A 13392-nucleotide genomic window follows, 5' to 3' on the forward strand; every position below is an offset into this window, starting at 1 on the left:
GGGGATATTCACACTGGGGTGACATTACAGTAGACATGTTTGCGGTGTTAGCAGTTGCATGGGCTACTTTCACCAGTAAGTGGGGACATGCAGTTGCCAGTAAGTGGGGACATGCAGTTGCCAGTAAGTGGGGACATGCAGTTGCCAGTAAGTGGGGACATGCAGTTGCCAGTAAGTGGGGACATGCAGTTGCCAGTAAGTGGGGACATACACACGGTTTCATTAAACAGAATGCTGCCAAACTCGAGATTTAAACAAAGCTGTTTAGAGTTGGTTTATCAATAAAGCCATTGCGGTATGAGCTGTCCCTCCTCGAGTTCAGCTCACAAAACAGCTGGAAATTATTTTAATTGTGATTATGATGTGTGAGAAAGCTCTGGCTTAAACAGAACAGGCTAATATGTTTAATTCCGCTCAATCCATTGGGTTCACGTGCGAACCGTAAAGAGCCCCCCTGTACAGCATGGTATGGTTAGAAACCGCAACTCGTCCCACCACAACCACACTGTATCCCACAACATATCACCTCTCACCACAAAACTCCACATCACTGAGAAAGAGAGAGAAAAAGACAGAAAGTCAGGGAGAAATAGAGGGAGATAAAGAAACAGTGAGAGAGAGACGAAGACAGAGAAAGAGACGGAACGAGCGAATCAGGTGAGGTTCCGGGATTAGGCACTTCCATAACAACCCAGGCACTCTTCCACTGAGGACCACAGGCACCAGTTCAATCACTAGGACAGATTAGATTTAGGTTGGAATCACATCCACACACTGACCCTGGTCCCATTAACGAGGAGCTTCCCAAACACCGGTCAGACACAATGCAGTCTTAAGTGTGTGTGTGTGTGTGTGTGTGTGTTTCTACCAGGCTTATTTCTGTGTGTCCGGGTGCTGGCCGGAGTGGCAAGGGTTAAATGAGAAGAAAATGAATTGTCTCCCCCTCTCTCTCCTTCATGGGGCAACTTGTAGAAGGTTATTAGAGATTTATTGTTCTGGGTAATCATCACAAATAGAAATCACTTAACATTCCAATTACGCGCCGTCTCCGCTATTCCACTAATGAATCAGAAATAGGAATTTATCTAGACAGAGGGGCAACACAACCTTGAAGCCCAAACCTTTCAGTCCTGCACCCACTAAGGGACACACACTAACACATACACTATAGACCGTGAAAAAAGACCCGGAGAACAAAAGATAGACACAACATTAGGAAAAAGAAGAGTCAGGAAAAAACAGACATGTGCAACGATTGGGCGGTGCAATGGCGAGGTGCATGTGGCGGTGTGTGTGTGTGCGTGACATTTGCATCTTTGGCTCCCCTGTAGTCGTGGCAATGTGTGTGTCTCATCTATATGTGCATACAGAGTGAGCCCAGGTGCTGTCTATGGCCAGAGGTCACACCAGAAAGGGCGAGAGAGAAAATGAAGCGACCCACACAGACACCGAGACACACAGTGGAGAAGGCCAAACGTCTGGCTCATTCACTGACATCCGTCCACCACAGAGAGAAACACCAAGGAGAGCTGAGGAAGTGGGGGCTACAGGGGTTCAGAGAAAACAGGCCAACAACTGGCTTGGACTCTCTGGTCTCCTTTCCAGACAATATGACTTATTTGGTGTTAGGAAATATAAGTAGGTAGACTACATAATCCCTCCTGCTTTCCCTTTAGTCCTAAAGGTTTCCATTGGTGTGTGCCTGTGTGTGTGTGTGTGTGTGTGTGTGTGTGTGTGTGTGTGTGTGTGTGTGTGAGTGTGTGTGTGACATCTCACCTGATGTAGCCACTCCTGGACACTCTTGTTAACCTCCTGGTGCCAGATATTGTGGACGGAGTCAGTCATGGCCACAGCACAGACCCTGCTCTTCACTTCGGCCTCTCTGTGTTTCATCTGTGAGAGAGAGAGGTGAACCCCTTAGAAGTAAAACTGCACTGACCAGTGTCCTAACAGTAGTGTCCTAACAGTAGTGTCCTAACAGTAGTGTCCTAACAGTAGTTTCGTAACAGTAGTTTTGTAACAGTAGTGTGTCTCACATCGTCAATACTATAAAAACAGGGTGGAGAAGCGACATAATGTCTGACAGGATCAAGGATAACGACCCTGAGCAGCATTCACACAGAGCCTCCGGCAGCTCACATACAACAGTCAATTGAAGAACCTTTCTTCCAAATCGAGAGAGATGACCCAATCAGTCGGCACAAGTGTGAAGCCAAAAGGAAAGCTAACAAGAATTAAAGAGGACACTTCTGACAGTCACATCCATGCAACATGTAAAATTATCCAGAAACAGGCTATGTGCTGGTTGCTGCCAGGTAGAGGCAAGATGTTATGGCCGCACGATATATCGTTTCAGCATCGACATTGCGATGTACACATCCGCAATAGTCACATCGCAGAACGTGCGATAAAGGTAAACATATCAGTCTACAATACATATATTTTACAAATGGAAAACCTGCCTGATAAAACTTAATTTACTCTGATTTATGGGTTATTGGATACACAGTTAATTATAATAATTGTTATTATTTTAAAAGCTGAGTTTGTTGCTGCACGTGGTTGACATGCAGGCTCTGCTTGCGTGTGACAAAATGATGAGTGAGGAACAGGCAAAAAAGAAATTGAGAATTTGGTTGCAAAAAGAAATGGATCGTCAATTATATGGAAATATTTAGGCTACAGACAGGATGATGTTGACCAAAAACAGGTACTTGGTCGAGAATGCCTTGCAATTGTTGCCACAACACGACCAATTTGTTTGATCATTTAAGGCAGCATCACAAATCTTCGTATGACGAGTGCAAAGGATCTCAATGCCATCCAAAGATAAAATCTAATGCAGTTTGTTTACAAACTGCATTTTCCCAGAGGATCATTCAAGTGAGAACATTGCAACAGGGATGAGAGAAGCTTTAGCAGACTATATGAGAGTCATCTAGTCTGTATTACAACAGAAAATGTCACGAACATGGTGAAGGCTGCACCTGAACAAGTGGACCAGATTGCAGTGCTTTGGCCACAGACTGCATCTTGCAGTTGCTAAGTTATGCCCAATTGTGCATTCTGTTTTACTACTGCTGCTGTTGCTATACTATATATACTATACATACATTATTACCTAGCAACCTGTTTTGAAATATAACATTTTTAATAAGTTTTATAAATTTTTGAGGATGTGGCTAGAGAAGAATGAAGGATAAATACTGTCAGGTTGATAGCCAAAGCTCTTTCTAAAGACATCTTGTATTTTTTCAATATATATTGCAGAAAAAAAAAATATCTCACAGGTCAGTTATTTCCAATATCGTGCAACCCTATAAGATGTCCAGATGAAATGCATGCAAGACTGTAGCCAGCATTAACAGGGGCAACAAGGGCAATTTTTGTAACGACAAGGGATTTGTAAACAGTAGCAACATTATCGCTGCTAACTAGTTAGCTAGCTAGTATTAGCTGGCTACCATCAACCCATGAGGGAAATACCAAACAACAAAGTAACACTAATACTGTACTGCCACAATCTTTGAGTATTTCAACAAGGTGATATGACCTGTGTTATCTGAAAACTAGAAGAACTGACTGCCTGCTCAACTCAAAAGTGTTAAGAAGTCTTGTCAGACAAGTGTTAGACCGTCTTATCAGTCCATGTTATGCATCTGACTAGGCCTCGATGTGTTAAAGCGCTGGATGAGACATGAGCAGAGCACAGCGCCGTGTCCTTGTCACGTCTGTGTGGACCCCCCCCCCCCCCCCAAAGTCCAATTCTAATACCAGTCCTCGGCTTGTCACGGTGGACGGTGCTCGCCGGCACTCGCCTATCCCCTCCTGAATGTCAGCTTCGGAAGGGAAATGTCACACAAAGGACTCGTTATTCCACGCTGCACTACAATAGCCCCTCCACCCACAGGAGCAGTAGAAGCCGAAATAGCAACCATTTTAAACAGGTTCCCTTAAGATTAAGCCGGAAAGAATGAGAAGCAGGTACGGCAACAATAGGTTAACAGCCGTATACACTGGCTGCATTTAGCCCTGGTTGGCTGTACAGTACATCAAAGTGACTGTGGGCTGGACGTGAATACATACTGGTAGGCCGGCTGAATTAAAGCAGAAGTGTATAGAGATGAATGGAACCTATTAGGCCACTAAGGACTAATACATCATCCAGCTGATAAGACGTCCTCAGGAGCATCTTCACCAAGAAGTAGACAGCTATTTAGACATATGTGCGCATGCACGCGGTCCGCTGCCTCATCGTTTACGCGGGGTTCAAAAGATTTGCTCTGGCAGAATAGGGCCTGTGGGAACAGCAAAGACAACCTTTTAAAACCGGAGGCGTCAGTAACCGGCCGTCATTCCTTGAGTTTTTTATTTTGGTTCTCAAGGAAGCCGGGGGACATTTCAGACCGCGTGGAAAAACGCCTAAGCCATGACTTCACCATCCCAGGCAAAAGACCTGGGATAAAAAAAGCTGTCTTTGACTCAACACTTGCAAAGAGAGAAAGAGAGCAAACGTCTGACCCCTGTATTTCCTTAAACTCTTGTTACACAGATATTCTAATGAATTTTGTATATTAACAATGACCGAAATTGCATCTATACACTATGGGTGGCAAAACATAGCATTACATAAAGATATTATTGAGCCACTGAATCATTATGCATCTAAATCAACACCCAGGCAGTGCAAAGTTTCTTAGCTGGGAGAAGAGCTAGGAGAAGACAGAAAATATTTATCCGAACACCCCAACACTAATTCATGTCTATTATAACCAGACGTTGTGCGATATACACTTTGCCCATCAGGGAGAAACAGAAAGTGATAATAAGATATGGGAGGTGCGCAGGGAATGATACTGGAAGTAGACCTAACACATCTTCAACTCTTGCCCAACTACTCGTAGCACATACGCAAACACTTAACTAATTCATCAACAGACCAATAGTTGGACTAGCGGTTAAGAGCTAATCAAGCTGCGAGAGTGTGGTTAACCACATGCTAGCATTATATTAAACACATATAGCCAGTTTCTTAGGGCCTATATCTAGACTATTTAGGGAACAAGAAAGATGTTCAAAAGGCTTGGGTGGGCTTGGGCCCATGGCTAGGCTAGCAGCTAGTTAGCGCTGCACTGTTTAAAAAGATTAGCCTGGGGTTAGTGATAGCTTTGAGATGCCTTGAGCAGGGCTCCAGTTGTGCTCCCATGCAGGGAGGAGACGATAAAGGACAGCTGTGTTCATCAGTCCTCGAACAGTACGAGAAACATGTGGAAATACTTGTTGCAGTAAACCAACAGACAGATGTTGAGACATTTGTTATCTCACTCGTGCCCTTTCTGTTCACACCACAGCATCTGGACGCGAGCAGCCAGGGTGAGGAACAGAGGGAAATGGGGAGGGTGGTGTTGAGTAACAGGAGTTGGATTCACAGACGGTAGATAGGACTAACAAAGAACGCAGCTGTGTTACACGTATTAGCAACGGAGGTAGCAACATTTGTCAACGGTGTAAGACATACGCCGCAACTACTTACCAAAACATATTTACAAGAGGTAGACAAGGGCCGCCCATTCGCCCATGCTCTGGGACAGCACCATGGATAAACTGTCATTATTCTAACCTGCATTCTGTGCACTCATTGTGTTTATTCTATTGTCATGATGTTTTCACAGGAACGTCATATAATGACGGTAAGAGATTCAAAAAATTAAACAAAAAAGAAGAATTTCCGAAACCAACAGATTTTCTCTAAACAACTTTTTCTGACAGGATCCGTACGTAGTTCTATTAAATAAATGACACTTCCAACCAGTCCCTCCATCCACACCAAGCCAGCACCTCTCCATACTTCCCTAACACCATACATGCCCCTGACAGTAAAATACAGATTTTAGCTCTTTAATCTTCCTCCCATCACAAAGTCAACTAACTGCAATACTTTGTAATACCAAATCCTATTTTGGCCTTGTGATGTTGTGTTGGAAGGGAAGACGAAAATGAAAAAAAAAAAAAAAAAACATCATTAATTTTTTGTTTTTTATCGGGACGAGTTGTGGATGGCGAGTTGAAATAACAGACTAGGCTGCATTTAGCCACACGCTAAGCCATCTCCTGAGATAAATACTCTTCCATTCCACTCTCTCTCCCTCTCTCTCTGTGTCTCTCTCTCACACTCCATGATGCCAGCGCCGCCGCTCCAGCCTCCATCTAAAGACCCGCAATAATAAAGACAATTATTTAGGGCTTTGATAATTATGTGTCAAAGGCAGAGAAAGCCACTGGATAATTGGGTGAAAACTGAATGGTAATCCACAATGGACTTCCCCAGGGGGACTGGGCACACAGCGCTGGGGAACGATATGTGAGGGATACAGGGACGGGGAAATAAACTAGGCCTTTTAAGGGGAGAGCCGCTCGCAACCAAATCATCAAGCTAGCACACGGCTATTACAGGAGGGAGCGGATGGAGTCTTGGCGGCCCGAGCGACAGGGAGACGAGAGCACCCTGTGTCTGCGGAGATGGTGGTGTTTTGTGCCACCCAATCGAGGCCCTAATGTGCCCAAACGGCTGCCAACGGTGGGAGATAATCTGGGACTACCCACAGAGCGCTGGAGGGCTGCCTAAATATTTGATTGATTAACTGTCCAGCCGCTGCCAGCGAGGGAGGGGACCGCATCGGCAGCGCCGTAAGTATGCACACAAACACGCTACCGGCGTACAAAAGAAAAACACACACACACACACACATTTATGCACACACAAGCACAGCTTGTAGGCTCGTGTACGCGCCGCCAGCCGACCAAACGTAAAGCTTGACTTGTGTTGTGACAACCCCGGGCAGATTTTACATACATCAGTGACATTGGAGGCAGAGTGAAACGCAGGCAGGGCCGGTGTGGACGTGACCGGACGGAACACAGAGGGCCAGCGGAGGGGAGAGCCACTAGGACACCGGCAGTTTCCTTTATCGACAGACTGAGGTGAAACAGAAAGCTGACTAGAGCCATAATGTCCACCGCTGGCCTCACTATGTGCTGACCCCTCTGAACTGACCTGACCCTAACCCAGGGAGGCGCTGGTGGTCGTATGGATGGGTTGGAGGTGTGGTGGTGGTGGGTCGGGGGGGGGGGGTCAGTCCTCAGCCCCTCTGGTCATCACCCCTGGCTTGGCTGTGAAAACACAGGCAGCTGGCCCCGAGCTCTGACACGACCACAGGAAGAGACAACACGAGGGCTTTCCCTTGCTTTGATGCCCCGGCTGCAACCCCCCCCCCCACAGGACCTCTCAACTCCCTGGCATCCTTTGTCTTCACAGCAGGAAGGAAGCCCCATCCAGCAGGACGCTACAGGGCCACGGCGTGTGTGTGCGTGCGCGTGTGCGCGTGTATGTATGCACGCACAGCAAGGCACAGGTCGAAAAGCACTAAGGTCACATGCATTTAGGGCCATTACTCTGCTGGCCCTGCAGTTAGTGAAGCCTGGCCATTTGATTTAAGAGAGCTGGAGAGGAGAGTGACGTTACGACTGACAGACTGACCGGGAGAGTGCCGCAATAACTTCCTCCTGCATTTCCTCTGGCAGAGCAGGCCGGCACGTGGAGGGAGTGGGTATGAGGGGGGGGGTTGGGGTCAGAGGACCAGAGTCTGTGGGTGAAGGGGTATCGCAGACTCTGGATGGGAAGGGGGGAGGGGGTGAGTGACAGCTCCGGACACAGGGCAGCGGGGGGGGGGGGTGGGCTCTTCCACAAACACGTCAACGGGGACTGACAGGAAAGGGAAGGCCAGTAAATATTTACTGACACAGCAGTTCCCCAAAATGGCGGCCCCCTCCTGAAAACAAAAGGCAGAGGATAAGGAGCGGCGTGCCAGGAAAGGCCGTGGCCACGGAAGCATCGCCCAGCTTGTGGAAAACAAGAGGAAAAAAGGAAGGGAGGACAGAGGGAGGGAGGGAGGAGATGGGAGGGAGGAGATGGGAGGGAGAGGAGGGTTATATGCTGCTCATGGACAGGGAGTGTTGGGAGACAATGGTGTCCAAACACAAGGAAACCCCACTGGAAACAATAGAATATTTTGCTTACGAGTCTCTTTGTAGCTTACTCTCTCAGAGTGTGTGTGTGTGTGTGTCAGGTAAAGTGCATCTACATTGAGGAATCGTGGCAAAGACAATCTGAGCAGCTGGTCATGGCTGTGCTACTGATGACACACACACACACACACACACACACTTGTGCTTGGTTGAGGACAGGCAGCTGGGCGTGTGTGTCTGTCTGTGAACGTGCGCTTAACATTCACACTTCCTTTCTGACATTGCTGTATCAATCTGGGTAAATAATGATATATTGTATAATTCTGTGATACTATTAATATCGTGCAAATAAATGAATATCTTTCAGTATCTGCTCTTCCATCTCTTTGTTTGATGTCATACTTTATATTTCAGTAATGGTTCCACATGGCTGCCAATAATAACTATTCACAAAGAGAAAACCTGACAGAAATGTTTGTTTATTTTAAAATTGACTGACAGACCTCTGATTGAATAGGCTCACCATGATTAAAATTACTTATGAACCAAACCATAAGAACACCAGAAGAGGACATACTAGGTACATTTGCAGACATCCATATTTACCACTGTGTACTTCGTTATTTTCCTATTAACATACCCAGGTACAGTATCAACTGCCAACCTCTTAATCAATTAGCAGATGTTCCACTTCTGTCATAAATGCATAATGACGTCACCTTGATCACACTCCCATGAACGTGTTTCAGGGAAAATAAGAAATGATAGTATTATACTAATAAATGACATTAGCAACTTAACTCTTCCTTTCATCTTACTGTGTGTTTAGGAACATCAATTAAAAAATTCCTCCTACCATTAATTTCTAATTAGGAGGCATTTCAAACAAAGGGAAATCACAGCCCGGGTAAACTAATTAAAGTCTATCGTTAATTAGTTGATTTCTTACTTGAGAACAGCGAGTCCAAGGATAGGTATAATGACAACATCGTCATCAGTCCCAAACTGATGGGCCTTTAGCGGTCTTGGTCAGAAAGAGTGAAATGGAAAGTAATTTTGACACGCTGTGTAGATTTACCAGCCCTCACTTTCTGTCTCTTGTTCCCTACTCCAACTCTTTCAAATCTCTCTTCCTTGCTCTTTCCCTCTCTCCCTCTCTCTCTCTCATCCCCCTCCCCTCTCCTCCCCACGGCAACGCAGTAAAACAGAAACTTAACCTCAATATTTACCCTCACAGTGCAGGGACTCGTGGCCCATTAAATGATCCTTCCAATGTGTCAGCTTGCACATTTCCTCCATGAAATGTTGGTATAATTACACTTCCTTAATGATTTATAAGATAGAAGAATAGCTGTAAGTATTTGAGAGCAGGTTAAAGTGACACTCTAAAGTGAACGTGGGGCCGACGACCCTGTTTTAACAGATTCTGATGGTTGACACCTGGGCTGGACCGCAGGATGGATGGATGGATGGATGGATGAAGAGGGGAAGGGGAGGGCAGGAGACAGAGAGGTGTTGAGTCTTGTGTCGTAACTCAGGGTTATGGTAACATGAAAGACAACTCAGGGAGAGTGAGAAGAGGCCACAGACAGACAGACAGACAGACAGACAGACAGACATGGGTCAGTTCGCTACCAGCCATAAATGCAGAAACACAAAGACAGACACAGATGTTAGCTTTTTATTGCCTCGCTCACGGTGAAGCTGATATGATTGCCACTTAGGAAATCAGTGTGTTTTCACACTACACTCAACTCTGCCAAAGCTAATGTGTTAAATATCCACAACGTGCTTCTGCAGGCCTGTCCATCTCCACTCATAGACACACTGACACAGACAGACTGTCCATCTCCACTCATAGAGACACTGACACAGACAGACTGTCCATCTCCACTCATAGAGACACTGACACAGACAGACTGTCCATCTCCACTCATAGAGGCACTGACACAGACAGACTGTCCATCTCCACTCATAGAGACACTGACACAGACTGTCCATCTCCACTCATAGAGACACTGACACAGACAGACTGTCCATCTCCACTCATAGAGACACTGACACAGACAGACTGTCCATCTCCACTCATAGAGACACTGACACAGACAGACTGTCCATCTCCACTCATAGAGACACTGACACAGACAGACTGTCCATCTCCACTCATAGAGACACTGACACAGACAGACTGTCCATCTCCACTCATAGAGGCACTGACACAGACAGACTGTCCATCTCCACTCATAGAGACACTGACACAGACAGACTGTCCATCTCCACTCATAGAGACACTGACACAGACAGACTGTCCATCTCCACTCATAGAGACACTGACACAGACAGACTGACAGAGACAGACTGCCCATCTCCACTCACAGAGACTCTGACAGATACAGACTGTCCATTCTACTCACAGAGACAGTGACTGAGACAAACTGTCCATTCTACTCACAGAGACATTAACAGGCTGGGCAGCTCCCAGAGCAAGACAGAGGAACCTCCCCACTCAAATCAACAGTATTACTGTCAACTGTCTGTATAAAGGTGTCTCGAACTATGGGCTCATAAAGTAGAACGTTTCTAAACTGTCTTATTAAACTGTATTTCACCCTAGTGCCACTCCTAACCAGGGAGGAGTTACAAGACATGAAAAGAATAAAAAATAAATCGAGAGGCTCCAGCTCCTGAGCACAGTCGCAGGTCAGGTGTGTGTGTTTTGTTGTGTGGGTGTGAGTGTGTGTAACAACCCTCTAAAGGGCTCTCTGAGTTGGGGTCCAAGGGGAGGCGTTTTGTTTAAACTTTCAGGGGTACTCGAGCCATTTCAGAGACACAGCTCAAATGAAAAAGAAAAAAGAAAAGAAAAGAGAAAGCCAGTGCTAACGATCACCACAAAGACTCTCTTCCTGCCCCCATTTACCCACCATTCCATCAGACAGCATCATCTCCCCAGCCTAGGGGCAGGGGGTCCGAACACAGCCCCCTAAATGTGCCCAGTTAACCCCCCGTTCTCCAAGAGAGAGCTACGTGAAATTAATACAAGCACACAGAAATCAGAAATTAACACCTCATAACCAAAACCCATCTTTCGATGCTGGGATCCTTAGTTTCTAAATACATTTTGGGATTTAAAAATGTATAATATTCACTCATTGATTCTTGAAGAATATATCATAAACGCCCGTTGAGCTCATCAGCTTAATTTATTCTAACAGTTATAAAGAATATAAAAACACTTATATAAAGAATATAATAGAATGTAAATAAGCACTGTACAGTTTTACAACATTGTTCAAACGATAATTTTGACTAAATGGATGGTCAGGCCGAGCGTTAACAGCTATATTGTTGCATTCAAGAGTAGTTACATTTCTCCAAAAGTCTCCACTTTTTGTTGGATCAAAAATGTGTAAGCATTAAGGATTCAAGCCTTAACTGGTGTGAGAGATGTGGTGAGACATTGAGAGAGAAAGAGGGAGGAGAGAGAGGTGAAGAGAGCGTGTGAGAGTTAGAGACACTGATCCAAATATGCTGTAAGAATGCCAGAAATATAATTTTAAAACAGCTCACTTCTAACACCCTAGAGACTGTTCAGTCCACTAGGCCTAAATGTCTGATCAAAGAAAAAAAAAAAAACATAGTCACTATTATATAAAAATATATATATATATCCAGCCAAACAAAAAAGTAAAATATTTCAAAAGGCTTAAGCAAAAAAAAAAAAACAACAACTTTGTAACAGTATGGGTAATTTGAGACTCGATACCAAACTTTTACTCTCGGAACATTTTGAATAGAACATGCAAATTGTGCCTTTAACTACATTCATTTTAATAAAAGTTTTCAGTTAAAAGAGAGAAAGTTCTCAGTCTCTACCTGCTTCAAGTAATCATTAACCAGATCCACAGAATATCATCAAAATGTATAAAATACTGGACTGGATTAATTTAATTTAAAGTTATTATTAATTCAAAATGCATTCAGTAAAACTATTAAATAAGGAATAAAATAGATTTCCTCATCAAAAGCCCCAATTTAATAATACAATAATTATTATTATTATACGTTAATGTTGTTTCTATTTCTTCAAATTTGAAGACGTGAAACTCTAGAACATTGACTGGTAAATAACACAAATCACTTGCAAAAGACAATCCAGCATTTGTCATCATACGGTAACATAAAAAAAAAAACAATCTGATAGCATTCAAAATCTCATAAAATGCATACTATTTTTGCAGATATAATGTGCCATGTGGACAGTTACTGAGAGAAAGCAACAGTCCACCCACCTCCATGGTCAACCATGTCAGTAAGAACACACGTCTCAGCGGTGCGCAACAGAAAGTATGGAAGCGGTAGTTCTACTAAAGCACTGTTGTTGTTGATGACAATAAATGCTCCAGGAGTGTGTGTGGGGGGAGCATTCTGACCCAAACTGTATTAATCTTATCAAAAATGCAATTAAATCAACGCGTTAAGGCCTGAAGCGAGGACGAGACGCGTCAATTCTTTTTCCAAATGCCAGAGAAGATTACAGTAGTAAGGGTTTGTGGATTTCACCAACCCTTTTTTGATTAGTGAGTCAATTATTTCTCATTACAGAAGATGCTATTTGGGAAAAGAACCTTGTCACTCACTCAATTTAAGAAGAAACCATCTAACGAATCAGGGATAAACCATTAAAGAGGAGGAAAAAACACCGGAATGACCCTTTTTCCCTGAAACTCCACTTCTAGTCAAATTACCTTTTTAACTATTAAAGCGCTGTCACGTCTTTGTCAGACTATGGTAATTAGGAGCTTTAGTGGTGGAGGACATTTGAAAAGAAAACAGTTTATTTATTAGTTTGTCTCTCCGAGGTAGACAGTTATACTGTGCTAAAGGTAAGTTTGAATGTGGTGATTATCTTGTCATTTTCAGGCTGGTAGTGTGTGTGTGTGTTAGCATATGTTTGTGTGGGTGTGTGTGTGTGTATTAACTCTTTTTTAAAACAGTGAGGGGAGAGATTGGGGCATGGTAGTTTATGCTGTCCTCTTTGTTCTGTTCAGAGTTTGACATATCTGAACAATACACAGCCACCAGCACACAGAGCCTGGACTATATGTGCCAATTAACACAATCACAAATGTCTCATGGTTTCTCATCCCCCCCTGAGCTCCAACAACTCCCGGGAAATCTAGAATTCACAGATATTGTCACAAAGTCAAACCCATTCAGCGATAACATACAGAGATAGCATATAGTAAGTATACAGTACTGGTCTATTTAATTTGTATTCCTATTTTTCCAATTATATTTTATCGAGGAGTAAGAAAATAGATATAGATGAATAGACAGGATTGTGTACTCCTTTTGTTAATAGAAGAC

The 13392-nt window shown here is 44.1% G+C and overlaps 1 protein-coding gene across 1 annotated transcript in view; it reads right to left on the reverse strand.

Annotated features, from left to right (window-relative positions):
• Positions 1 to 13392, reverse strand: part of fam172a (family with sequence similarity 172 member A) — a 183466-nt gene that overhangs the window by 58219 nt on the left and 111855 nt on the right. The window contains exon 9 of the mRNA XM_010897606.4: positions 1777 to 1893. Within this exon, the coding sequence (XP_010895908.2) occupies positions 1777 to 1893 (117 nt within the window). The remainder of the gene's footprint in view (positions 1 to 1776; positions 1894 to 13392) is intronic.

This window comes from Esox lucius, chromosome 13 (genome assembly GCF_011004845.1).
Source record: "Esox lucius isolate fEsoLuc1 chromosome 13, fEsoLuc1.pri, whole genome shotgun sequence".
Taxonomy (NCBI): Eukaryota; Metazoa; Chordata; class Actinopteri; order Esociformes; family Esocidae; genus Esox; species Esox lucius.